Below are 12,807 nucleotides of genomic sequence, written 5' to 3' on the forward strand. Positions count from 1 at the left end.
CAGCATAAACTCCCTAAACAACCTCTTCGTGATAGAATGGGATCAGACAAGGATGTTGAAAATCTCAGTAAAACATTTAAAAGCCTCAACTACAATGTGGTTGTCATAAATGACGTTAATCATGACAAAATGGTGGAAGATATCCGTGACACGGTTAGAAATGAGTTTAATGAGGTTCACCATTCGGTGCTGGTTTTGTGTGTTCTCTCTCACGGGGATAAAGGTAACTTTTGGTAGTAAATACTGACATAAGCTAAACATAGTGTTGACTAATGTAGAAGTTTTTGCTTACAGTTTTATCTTGAGTCGGGACAAAATCATGAAGTTACAAGGTGAGGGTTAAAACCCCTCTTTTGGTTTGTGATAAAAGTTTTTAATCATACTTCTTGAAATATTATGCTAACTAAATTTAGGTTTCTTGTTTGCATAGCAAGCCATGGTGGTGATTAATGCTTAACAAGAATCTAAACAGGACAATATATGCATAAATGAAACAATCCTACCCTAACATGAAAAAGCCATGATAGTTAAAAGGCATTGAAACCAATAACAATTATTGTCTTAGGTTTAGTCGTATTATGTTAGGTTAAATGCAGATTGTTGAGCACAAACCTGTTTACAACATTATCAGATGTAGTTTTGTTTAAAAGAGTAATTAAGGAAATCTAAGAAAAGACAATCAACAAAAATCTGATATGGCTACTCTGTGCATGATAACCTAGATTATTTTGTAAATTGTACACCCTATATGTCTTAAGGACAGTGATGGAATCTTAGAGTTCAAATCTTGAAAATGTATATACAATCTTCCAGCTAGCCAGAAGACACATAAGGGTGTGATAAAATGTAGCTGTGAAACAAATTAAGTTCTGTCACATTACTTGCAGGTCAATCGTTACTCTATTAGGAGCTTAGACTAGTTAAAATTATCAATTACTATTTGTACATATATTTTCATAGTTCAATTCATCCACAGATGCTGATGTATGTTATTGTTTATCTGTTGAATGTACAAAATTTTAACTAAGTCAAACTGATCAACTTTTAAAACATATCTTTCATGTCATAAAAAAAGTTGAATTGAATACAACACTGAGCGTTGGTCATGTAATGAATAAAATATAGTCTACAGCTAGTCTATATGGATTCTCTGTCTACTGTACCATCCAAAAGCCAATACTAGAGTATATAAATAAATAAATAAATATATATTAATAAAATTACCTACTTTTAGGTATGGTATATGGTGCAAACAGTGTACCAGTAAAAAATGAAGACATCATCAATAGCATTTCTGGATCATCACCACTCATCCATTTACTATCTGGTATTCCCAAAGTGATAATCATTCAGGCATGTCAAGGCCCAGGAGTACTATATGGTGAGTGAATTACTTCAGATAGTTTACATCATAAGCCATGCCTTTACATGGCCTTAAACCAAATATCCAGAGATACTTGTTTGACCTTTATTTAAAATCGTGGTCTTCTGGTGACTAAGAAATCTTCAGAAACAACAAATCACTATTACTCACCGCCGACATTTTAGTTAGTCAAGTCGCCCTGAGGATGGCACACTACATGAAGGCTGAAACTAGGGGTCTCAATCCCAGGCCTTCAATCCAATCCCGGGATTTTGGGATTCGTCTCAGCCGATCCCGGGATTATATAATATTATGATTTTTTAACTTTTTAGCCATTTTAAATGAGCGAGAAGTCTCCTCGTTGAGTACTTTAATGTTTTAATCTGGCCTTACCTGTGTTACACTGCGCAATGTTTCCGTTTTCTAAGTAAATAAATATTACCACGCCGAACTTTCATCGCCCGTATTTCTTATTTACAGTGTATAAATGTTGATATGTCACTCTAGAATATAAAATAAATACATTTTAAAAAATCACGAGCAACCGCACTCGCACGTAGCCTATACGTCACGCTAATAGATGGATTAAAGATAGCTAAGAGAAAAAGATAAAATGGGAAGAATCACGAGTAGCAGCGTTAAAATGTAATTTGACTGACAGCAATAAAACAATAAAAGATACTGTAAAACAATAAACCCTCTTCAAGAAGAACTGTTTATATTGGAATTAATACTAATTTGAAATAATAACTTCGCCAATATATCTGAATTTTTAATTTTTATGAGGCCTTTCGCCGCTATGCTGGCATCATCAGACACATCACAAAACTGTGTCTGATGATGCCAGCATAGCTGGCGAAAGGCCTCATAAAAATTAAAAATTCAGATATATTGGCGAAGTTATTATTTCAAATTAGTAATAAACCCTCTGCTTATGTAGTAGCGTGTGTATGAAAAAAGTAATTTTAGATTGTAAGAAATTAAATCACCACACTAATAACCAAATACGAAGATAAAGCTATAGACCCTAAATATAAGCAATCTTAATACTGTAATGAGATTATAATCGTGTGTTAATAGTTATATTTTATGGCATCAATGAAAATAATACTTAAATTTCCGATTGCAATGCTATGTTTGCTACACAAATTGCATTGTTTACATTTAATGTCAACAGTAAAACTCAAAATAACTTGTAGGCTGTAATTAAGTGTGTATTAAGTAAGTGTAATTGTACTGTAATTAAGTTCTAACCAATGTAATAACATTTACAGAAAGTAAATCCAAATCGTCTGAAAACTGAAACATATATTTAGGCTTAAATTTTCCAATCAAAAAGATCATTAGGCCTACTTATACTATTTTGTATAATCGTCCTAAAAATAAAGAGTATATGTGTTTCAAGTGTTATTGGACTATTTTTATTAGTTTTCCACAAGTAAAAAGTCCTCAAATTCACAAAAAATCAATATAAACATAGGCTTTGCAATTCCGTTAATCCCGGGATTAAAAGTCACCAATCCCGGGATTTCTAGGTATCAAAAGTCGGCCGGGATCCCGGGATTGAGACCCCTAGCTGAAACGTCTGTGAGTGATCAAATCAATTGATTCGTCGTTTTTGACACGGTCGTCACCAGAAGACCGCAATCGACATCAGTGACCGCGAGCCTATCCTGCAAGATTTTACTGCTTTCATTGGTTGTTGCACCATGTTCCTTATGTATTCAATTTTAAAGTGTTTTAAATAGTCTATAATGTCTTTTTAAATAAGTTCGTAAGAAACTGACGAATACAACTTTAATAGTTGCTGCTGATTTCAATGTAGATTCGAGAAACTTGTAAATGTCAGTTACTAATGCACTGTTTATTAATCTTTGAATAGGTACCCTGTTCTCATATACTTTAGCATAAGAAAAATTATCAAAAAAAACCATGCATCTCATAAATTGGTATCTGATAGTGATAACAAAAAATAAAATTAATTGACTTGTACAAATTGTCTGCTGGGTTAATCATACAGGTTTTCTGCAACACGTTTCAGTCAATCCCGAGAATGAACTGTTAGAGCCTGACACTACTGAAACTGATGGTCCATCAGTGATGACAACTGATGACAATCTAACCACTGACGGACCCAATAGTTTTGATCCAAAAGACAGATTGGTGTGTATGGCAACTATCGATGGGTTTGTTTCAATCCGCAGCAAGATAAATGGTAACTTGATGTAAATTTGTATCTATATTAACTTACTTATATACAGTAGGCTCCCTCTTATCCGGACACCTTTTAACCGGACATCGGTTTAACCGGACTACACTCGGCGGAAATGATATCTCTAACCTGACAATTTTTATCAGCACATCGGCTTAACCGGACTAAATCGGCAGGAGGTGGGCGGTACTGAAACGACTGTTCTTGTGGGAAAGATTTGAGAGACCCGTGATCACGTGTCTAAATACAGTGCTCTCCTAAATTTAAGTCGAATATCACAGTAAATGGTCTGTTTAACGAGTTTTCGTGGACGTCGGTTTAACCGGAAAACCCATTATCCGGACTGGTCTCGGTCCCGAGGAGTAGGGATGAGAGGGAGTCTAATGTACTCCATTTTTTTATAAACACCACCTTATTTAGTAATGGAGGTAGCGGTACCTACTCCAAAAGTTACCCTGCCTTACATGAAGGACTCAAATCCAGATTTATGTTTCTCACTATTTAGTAAACCTTCATTAATGACTAATTGGGACTCTGTCTAATAAAATACTGGATTATTACTGTGATTAAAGGCAGTGCTGTTATGGAACCCTTCCGACGTCGTCTGAAGACAATCAGTAAATTTGAATCCCTCAAACTTTCCATATTGTTACAATCACATATACAGTGACAATCAAAGTGAAGTTCCTTTTCTTGCAGTCCCTACTAACGAGTGCTACTGTATGTTTGAGTTCTGTTAAATTAAAACATATTAATTCTTCAATGTTATTTTCAGGTACAAAATACATTCAGGAGCTGTGTCGATGTATTGATAAGTACCACAGAAAAAAACACTTCTTAGACATTATTACTAAAGTTCATAAACATCTTAGTAGTGAGAAATGCATTGTTAAAGATGTGCATGAGACGCAACCAATCTGTATGGTTCCTGTTATGATTTCAAATCTTTGTAAATCGTTGTACTTAACTCCAAAGCATGTTCTCGGTTAGGAATTGAAGTGCTAACAGCTTGATGTGAACATTATGTAAAATACTGAAGGTTTACACAGAACTAGACAGACAATAGGCGAACGCTTTAATGGTAAATTCTTAAAGAAATACATTAGCGTTAAATTACACTACATATTATAGAAAGTTGTTTAGCTGGCTTGTGTACATTGCTAGCTCATGAAGTAGTGTGCTAATTTTGAGGAATTTGAAAGCTTCTCTAAAACTTTCTGTGGGACCAAGGACAAATAGTACCCTGACAGCCTTCTTCTGAGCCACCAGGATTGTATTTAGGTTGATGTCAGAGGTGCCACCCCAACAAATCAGCACCTTTTGAGAGATTCCTCCCATCTACATCATCCTTCTTATACTGTGTGTCTTCCAAATGAAAACTTTCTGGTTGGTTAATTGATGATGATAGGTAGCAGTTTTGTATTTGTAAATGGTTTAAGTATTTTAAATAAGGCTTGAGTATACAGCTCAACGTTTTATTACATTCAAATTAGATTGATGTAACATCAAAGGTCTGAAATAAGTCTCAATCTATGGGAAGAGGAGCACAGGGGTGTCATCGCTTTCCTGATGAAAACTAAATTTAAAAATTACCGTAACACACCTTTGCGACATTAGAGAAAACTCAAATCTTACCAAAATTGATCTGCATGGTTAATGTACTAGCTAAATCCTTACACTAGTAATACACGAAGAAAAAATTGTTCAAATGTTGATAATTAATTAAGAACCGAAATATATAATAAAATGATCACTACTAGAAAAGTGTCAAACAACCACCAGCTCCAGGATTGCTTTTATATGACATAGATACCTCGTCAGACAATCCTTGACATGTAATATCGAATGTACAATAATGTAATATCGGTATCGAATGTGCTAAATATGTTTTGGTGGTTATTTCAATAACTCCGCCATTACAATAAATATTAATGTAGCACATTCGATGCCTACTACATGTCATGGCTTGTCTGACAAGGTATGTTAAGCCATTATTTGTAGTCTACAAAACACTGTAAAAAAGAAGTTTAAGAAAAAAATGAACATATTTTTGTACTCATTTGTTTGTTAAAATGTCTATTATGTTAATAGTTCATTATAATTTATATTGTTAATAAAGTTTTTAAAAAACAATTTTATTTATTATATATATATATATATATGAGAGTTTTTTTGTAATCCTAAGAAAATCTAGTTTTGTTCTATCCTTTTTTGACATTTTAATTGAGTAGTCTATGTAAACAATAATTGTTGTGACTTTCCTATGAAATAAAAATAATAGGTTGGCTTTAAAATGTAATAGTCAAATGTAAGAGTCGGCAGGAACGCTGGCCATCTTGGATTTTTTACCCATAATGCTAATGTTTAATGGCTGAAGCATTACTGCATTGTTTATTAGGATAACAAGTTGAAAAATATCTCATTTTAAAGCTACCGTAGATTGGGGTTACTTTGTGACAGTTTTAAGACATTTTGTCATTTTACTGCCAATGTATTGAACCAGATTAACTTCAAACTACCTCAAACTGTTCCTACACTCTCAATTAACACACTGCTGCAGTTAACATAATTTTATCTATTTGTATAAAATAAATATAAAATATATAAAATGTCACAAATTAACCCCAGGGCCTGGGGTTACTTTGTGACACAATTATTTTTCATATAAAACAACAGGAAAATGAACAATTTCACAATGTTACCCCAATTACTTTATTATTACAATCAATTAGGTAACAGATTATTACAACTTTAAAAACTTTAAAACAAGAGTTCAGCGAAAGAGTGTTGGAACGGAGAACACGCCCCTTTTACCAACTGGCTTGGGCGGATTTATACCGTAGAGAACCTCATCTTTTTGATACAATATTTCATCTGGTCTGCTAGGCCATTTCCAATTCTTTTTGGTCTCTTCCATGACTGAAACCTTATATCCATTCTCGTACACTTCTGTTACAACACCTGGATACAGTTTACCTTCAAAGTTAACAACAACAAAGTTGTCAACTGAAAATGTTGCAGGCTCTTCATGAGTGCTTGTTCCAGGGGTTTGGGAAGAGTTTTCAGCACTAACTGGGTTCTCAGCAGGTGCTGCAGGGTCGTCCTCATTTTCTGAGCTTAGCCTCTCATCCCAAATTAGGCTTTGGTCAGAATCTTGGAGAGAGAAGTTTTCATCTGTGTCGGTTTCTTCCTCGCTGGTAATGCCTAAATCTGAAGTCCTTTTCCTTTTTTTATGAGTTTTTGGTGTTTTTGGTGTTTTTGTTTTATTGTTTCCTCTTTGTTTCCGAGTACCACTATGCGTTTCATTAGAATTTTCGTGTCGTGCTAGAATGTCTGCAGATGAAATGCTTTTTCCTGCTGGCACATTTAGCTTCTTACGCCTTTTTTTCTCACTTGGTTTGGTCACTTCTTCTCTTCGTTTCTTTAGCTCGTCCAAAAACACATTACTGATACAGTCTGTCAACGATGTCAAATGATTCTCTGCTGTGGACGTTGGAAGTCTTGCTGTTACTTCTTCCTTATTCAAAGGTACGATTCCAGTCTTACGAAACCCTGACAACATGTTATTCTTCATGTTGGGTTCCATGGCATTCATCAGATGTTTTAGGAGACCTGGAAATTCATCCTTAGGTATATTGGTACACTTGCTACCAGAAGGACTCATCTTCCAATCTCCCAAAATCTTTCTCCAGTTGACTTTCAATGGTCGGAAGAAAGCAACGTCGAGAGGTTGCAGAAGGTGAGTGGAATTCGGCGGAAGAGCAATAAACTTTATGTCATTTTCTTCGCATAAGCGCAACACCTCTAAATTTATGTGTGAGCTCAAATTATCTCCAATGATAACTTTTTTGCCTTGCTGTTTCTTTAGAATGGGAAGCATTAGGGATATAAACCAATCCTCGAACACTTGGTGGTCAAACCATCCGGACTTAGTCCGGTTGTATCTTGCCCCATCTGGCCCATTCTCGGTCCACGTAGTCCACAGCTTTTCTGATTTGTAGTTAACATATAAAGGTGCTAGCTCCCCAGCACCATTGCCACAAAACATCAAAGATGTACAGGCCTTTGAAGAATTGCGAATTTGTTCAGGGTACTTTGCTCCTCGCTTGGTTATCACCTTTTTGTTGCCGGGATCATCTACAAGATTGGTCTCGTCATAGTTCCAGATGTTTTTTGGATCCACGCCGCTTATTTCTTTTTCTAGGTGACTAAAATAATCGTCAATTATCTTCTCATCTGTTGAGGCCCTGGAGTAAGTTATATTCTTAGCAGTACGCTGGGAAATGATTGCAGAGTGCCGCTTCATAAAAGCATAGGCCCATTCTAGTCCAGGAAAGTTATTTTTGAATCTAGATACCTTTCTCCCACATCGATCGAGATAAGCCTTCACTGTACTTCGTAAATCAAACGAGGTGATTGGAAATCCGTATGTAGACATTGCAATAGCGTGGGCGACAAATCTCTTTTCTTCGTCAACTGTGAAGACAGGCTGCGAACCTGGGCTCTTGAAATATTTTAATCCATTTGGATTATTCACTTCATTTTTTTCAGCTTTTATTTTCAACCAAATTGTGTTTCTATGGATATTGAATCTAAAACAAAACCATATTGTTAGGTACAGGCTACATTACTGTAATTTCAGTATACACTAGTAGCTGTTATATGCTATAGATCTAATTAGGTAATACACAAATACAGTACTGGGTTTAATACCTCTGTGATGCTTGTCTGAGAGACAGTTGTTTTCCTTTCACTAATTCGATAGCTTCATTTAGTTGGGCTTCAGTGTAGTTTTTGTAGGGTCTAGACCCAATTTTCCTCACATATTTACGTGGCATTCTGGATAACAACCTAAAATCCAACCAAAAAGTATTAAAAACGGAAAAAAAACACCCTGGGGTTACTTTGTGACAACAACAAGCTGTCACAAAGTAACCCCAGTGAGTAGCAATTTTTAGGTTGAGTTTAGATAAAATAAAAAATAATAATTCAAACTAAAATCTAATTGCATGGTTTCTTAACTATATTATGTAGTTTCATAAATAAATACCTGATTTGGTCAGAAGGATGAAACGGGTCACTGCAGGATACAAAGTTTGAGCAACTTCTAAGAATGCTGTTTTTGTTTACTATTTTTCAGCGCCTTTAAAGGAAAGAAGAACATGAAGAAAACAACAATGTTTGTAGTCTACAGATGTAACTTTTCATGGAGTAAGAAATAGTAGCAATCCTATACCATAGTTCAAAACCGTTTTGGTACTATATGAAAAATAGTAAAAAAGGGCATGGTGTCACAAAATAACCCCTGCAGGCACAAAGTAACCCCAGTCTACGGTATTGAAACCGTGGAGGTGATTTTTTCTCTACTTTTTCATTTTAATTGTTATTATTTTGTCAAAATACAAAAATATATTGACTTAAACTGTGATTTGTTCAGCCTCTAAAAGTTTTAAAAATCTGAAAAGGAATTCATGGAAAATATATTCTGTCCTATACATAAACTCCCTGGAAAATTTAATAGCTGTTAATATTTTAGTTGCAATGCTACAAACAAACATTTACTGACTTAGTTGAACTATTTAAATTTGGGTTGGCGTAAATATTACAATGGAAAAAAGCGATGGACAATTTGATATAGTAAAAAGAAAGCGGAATTAAAACTGTGCTGCATTTCAATGAGGAATCATTGAAAGAGCCGATTTGCAAACTATGGAAACATATAAAAGAATTAGAACCCCTACAATTAGAAGAAATAGAAATAGTGTTTTTTTTTTATATTTATAATCATTATGGACAACTTAAGGCGGCTATGAGTGGGAAACATTTGTAGAAAACAATAAATACCCCCGCCGCAGCAAACCTGCAGACTAAGCAAATTTTGATTTACCTGATTGGATTTACACTAAATGTCTCCTTAAAAATGTCACATTTATTCCCTATTTAAATAACATTAGTTTAAAGAGTACTTAGGTTTGCTGCAACAGGGAGGATAAAAAGGTGTTTTTTTGTAAAATGTAATAGTTTAGTATGAAATTAATGCATTTTCCAAATTTGATCAAAATATGTTCATAAACAAGCAAACTACAACTGTTTACTTATTCTCCATAAGAATAACATGGGAATTTTAAATTTACAGATTTTTGGAATTTTCTCCGTAACCATTAGGCGCATATTAACGCTTCAATATACTAAATTATTTGTATTTTTAAGCTCTACAAAATGGTTTGGAAAGAAAATGCAAAATTTAAGTTTTAAGGGTCAAAAATGGGAAAAATTAATTTTTGCCCCATAAGACTCCCCATAAACCCCTGTTCCCATAGTCCGATCATGCTGGTTCCCGAACTCGTTCGAATAAACGTAGGTTTACACGTTTGTACAAAATTTCATCAAAATCGGGTGTTTTTTACTTGAGTTATCGCGCTAACGGACACATATACAAAAAAATATATATATATATATATGAATTTGAACGGATGGTGTTTTTGGTCTCAAGGGACCTCAAAACGAAAAAGTAAATCGGTCCCGGGTCCAGGTCTTACCATGAGTACTACGGTAATAGCTAATTCCCTATAGTGGAAATTAGCTAAAAGCATAAAAAATAATATATTTAGTCAAATTTGCTAAGCGTACTGCAAGTAGGGAGCAGAAACTTGAAGATAAGACTTGTAACTAGAGACTAGGGCATATTGAGAGTCAACTGTAAAAGATTTTCAAAGGTTTTCACCCTACATAAGATGAGTCCTGAACAGTTGATGTTTATTCGAAAAGCTCAGAGTACTTGGTAAATCAAATACTTTTTTTTGTCCTTGGACGCTAGGCACGAGCCTGGGATTGTTTTAGTGAATTTCCCATATCGGGATTAAGCTATTACCGTAGTACTCATGGTAAGACCTGGACCCGGGACTGATTTTTTTTTTCTGTTTTGAGGTCCCTAGAGGCCAAAAACACCATCCGTTAAAATTCATATATATAAATATATATATATATATATATATATATGTCCGTTAGCACGATAACTCGCAAAAATGGAAAAAGTAACGTGTAAACCTACATTTATTCGAACGAATTTGCAAACCAACTCACACAAACAAAATGGGAAATTGGGTTTTCCCATTTTTCATCCTGAAAAAATTGTACAATTTCTTTCCAAACCTTTTTGTATAGCTAAAAAAAAAACAAATAATATAGTTTATTGAAGCATTGTTGTATGATCAAACAGTTACGGAAAAATCCCTAAAAAGTGTAAATTTAAAATTACCATGTTATTCTTATGGGGAATAAATAAAAAGCTTGCTGTCTATAGGCATATTTTAATGAAATTTAGTTTGCTTCATACTAAGCTATCAATATTTCAATAAAAACCCCTATTTTCTTCCCTGTAGCAGCAAACCTAAGTACTCATCAAAATTAATGATATTTAAATAGGAAATAAATATGAAAATTTTAAGAGAATAATTTAGTGGAATTTCAGCCAGTCCGATGGAAATTCGCTAAGTCTGCAGGTTTGCTGCGGCGGGGGTATATCTTTGGTCCTTGGACACTAGGCACGAGCCTGGGATTGTTTTTTACATTACTTCAGGCTAGACCTAGGGGTTGCGGCATTTTCAATTAGATCAAATGCATTGGTGATTTGGTGGGATTTTAACTCGAGACCTCTCGGACCAAAGTCCCGCACTCTAACCACTAGACCAGATCGCTCCCCAAGTCAAATACATGGTGAACAAACAATACAACACATTTTGTTTTAATTCTTTATATAGGAAGAACAGATAGGTTTTAATTTAATACCCATCTCAAGATGAACTTGAGCTAACCAAGTATAAGTGAGATATGTCCTAACTGATCAACATTTCCAGCACAAGTATTTAATATTTACTTGTTCAATTAGTTATGTTTCATTGCTCGGAAATACAATCAAATCATTATTCTAGTTTTCAAAACTATACTTCAAACAAGTACACATGGTGATAACAAGTAAATAGTTCATGGGGAATTACTGAAAGTATGGTTTTGTTTTTATAACTTGATACTAGCTTTACCTTATCAATATGCAAGATCTCAGTTCCATTGTAAACGTGCTACGTATTATGTATTAAATCTTGGCACTCGTTTGAGAATAAAATTTGTTTCAATATTTGGCTGTGTATATTTTTAAGTAATTGAAACATTAACTAAGCTTGCAAAGGGGAAAAAATCTGTAATTTTAATTATACACTTGAATTTCTAACAGGATATGCAAAATGTAAAAGGCAATTTTTTTTAATAGTTTAACAGACTTGATAGATTGTGAAAGTTATTCTAAATAAATATTGTTCTTTGTCTTTCTCTGCCATTGAACATACAAATTACAATCATTATTAATTGACCAAGCTATAGAGTGTACACACTACACAGCCCTTCACTAAACCATTCAAACTATAACAACACATTTTTTAAAGCCAATAGTTATTAGTACAGAATAACAATCAGTACCGGTATTAAAATAAACTTAAATTTACACTTAAAGTCGGGACCACGTAAGTTTGCAGTCGAGGGAGGAGCCTATTTACCATATGGTTTTGAATGAACCAATAAGAACCATGCGGTGTTGCCAAATCTAACAATACCAGCTGATTTGAAAATATTGCTTGGTATATTTTAATTAGCGTTGTCAACGGGCGATTTGGCAACGTCGCACTAGCCTTGTCTTGTGATTGGCTGCCACCAACTGCAAACTTATGTGGTCCCGACTATAAATACCATCAATGTATAAAAGAAGCAACCATTGGTTCTTAATTAGTCTGTTGGAACTTAACTTTAAAATATTGTACTGTTTTAGTTCAGTTACAAATTAATACTTAACCAAACAACTGTAAGATACATAATGTATAACATAGTATTTAGTGATGTCAATGTCTTGTAAAATCAAGAAATCAATTTTGTTTTAAATATTAACTACATTTTTAAATGAACTTATATAATAAATATGTACAAAAATTAATTTAACTAAAATGTGTACAGTTTAAAATTAAATGTAAACAATCTATAAAAATATATTCAAATTAAAGCACCACAAATGAAAGCAACACAAAAATAGTATTAAATACATTGAACATAGCTTAATATAATAAATACTTAAAGACAACGTTAATATAAAAACAAACAAAAAAACTACTACATTTGTTACAGTCTATAAATTCAAAAGTACACAAATTATCACACATTTTTGATATTTAAGTAAATCATTGTTTAC

At 33.9% G+C, this 12,807-nt stretch overlaps 1 protein-coding gene across 1 annotated transcript in view; it reads left to right on the forward strand.

Annotated features, from left to right (window-relative positions):
• LOC128983153 (caspase-8-like) overlaps positions 1-5,488 on the forward strand; it is a 29,902-nt gene extending 24,414 nt beyond the window's left edge. Inside the window, exons 3-6 of the mRNA XM_054402329.1 lie at positions 4-223; positions 1,235-1,381; positions 3,405-3,578; positions 4,351-5,488. Coding sequence (XP_054258304.1) covers positions 4-223; positions 1,235-1,381; positions 3,405-3,578; positions 4,351-4,565 — 756 coding nt within the window. The 3' untranslated portion in view covers positions 4,566-5,488. The remainder of the gene's footprint in view (positions 1-3; positions 224-1,234; positions 1,382-3,404; positions 3,579-4,350) is intronic.
• Positions 5,489-12,807: the final 7,319 nt, after the last annotated feature.

The sequence above is a fragment of the Macrosteles quadrilineatus genome, unplaced genomic scaffold (genome assembly GCF_028750875.1).
Source record: "Macrosteles quadrilineatus isolate MER2022 unplaced genomic scaffold, UCM_ALF_1.0 Scaffold_1__1_contigs__length_201487025, whole genome shotgun sequence".
Taxonomy (NCBI): Eukaryota; Metazoa; Arthropoda; class Insecta; order Hemiptera; family Cicadellidae; genus Macrosteles; species Macrosteles quadrilineatus.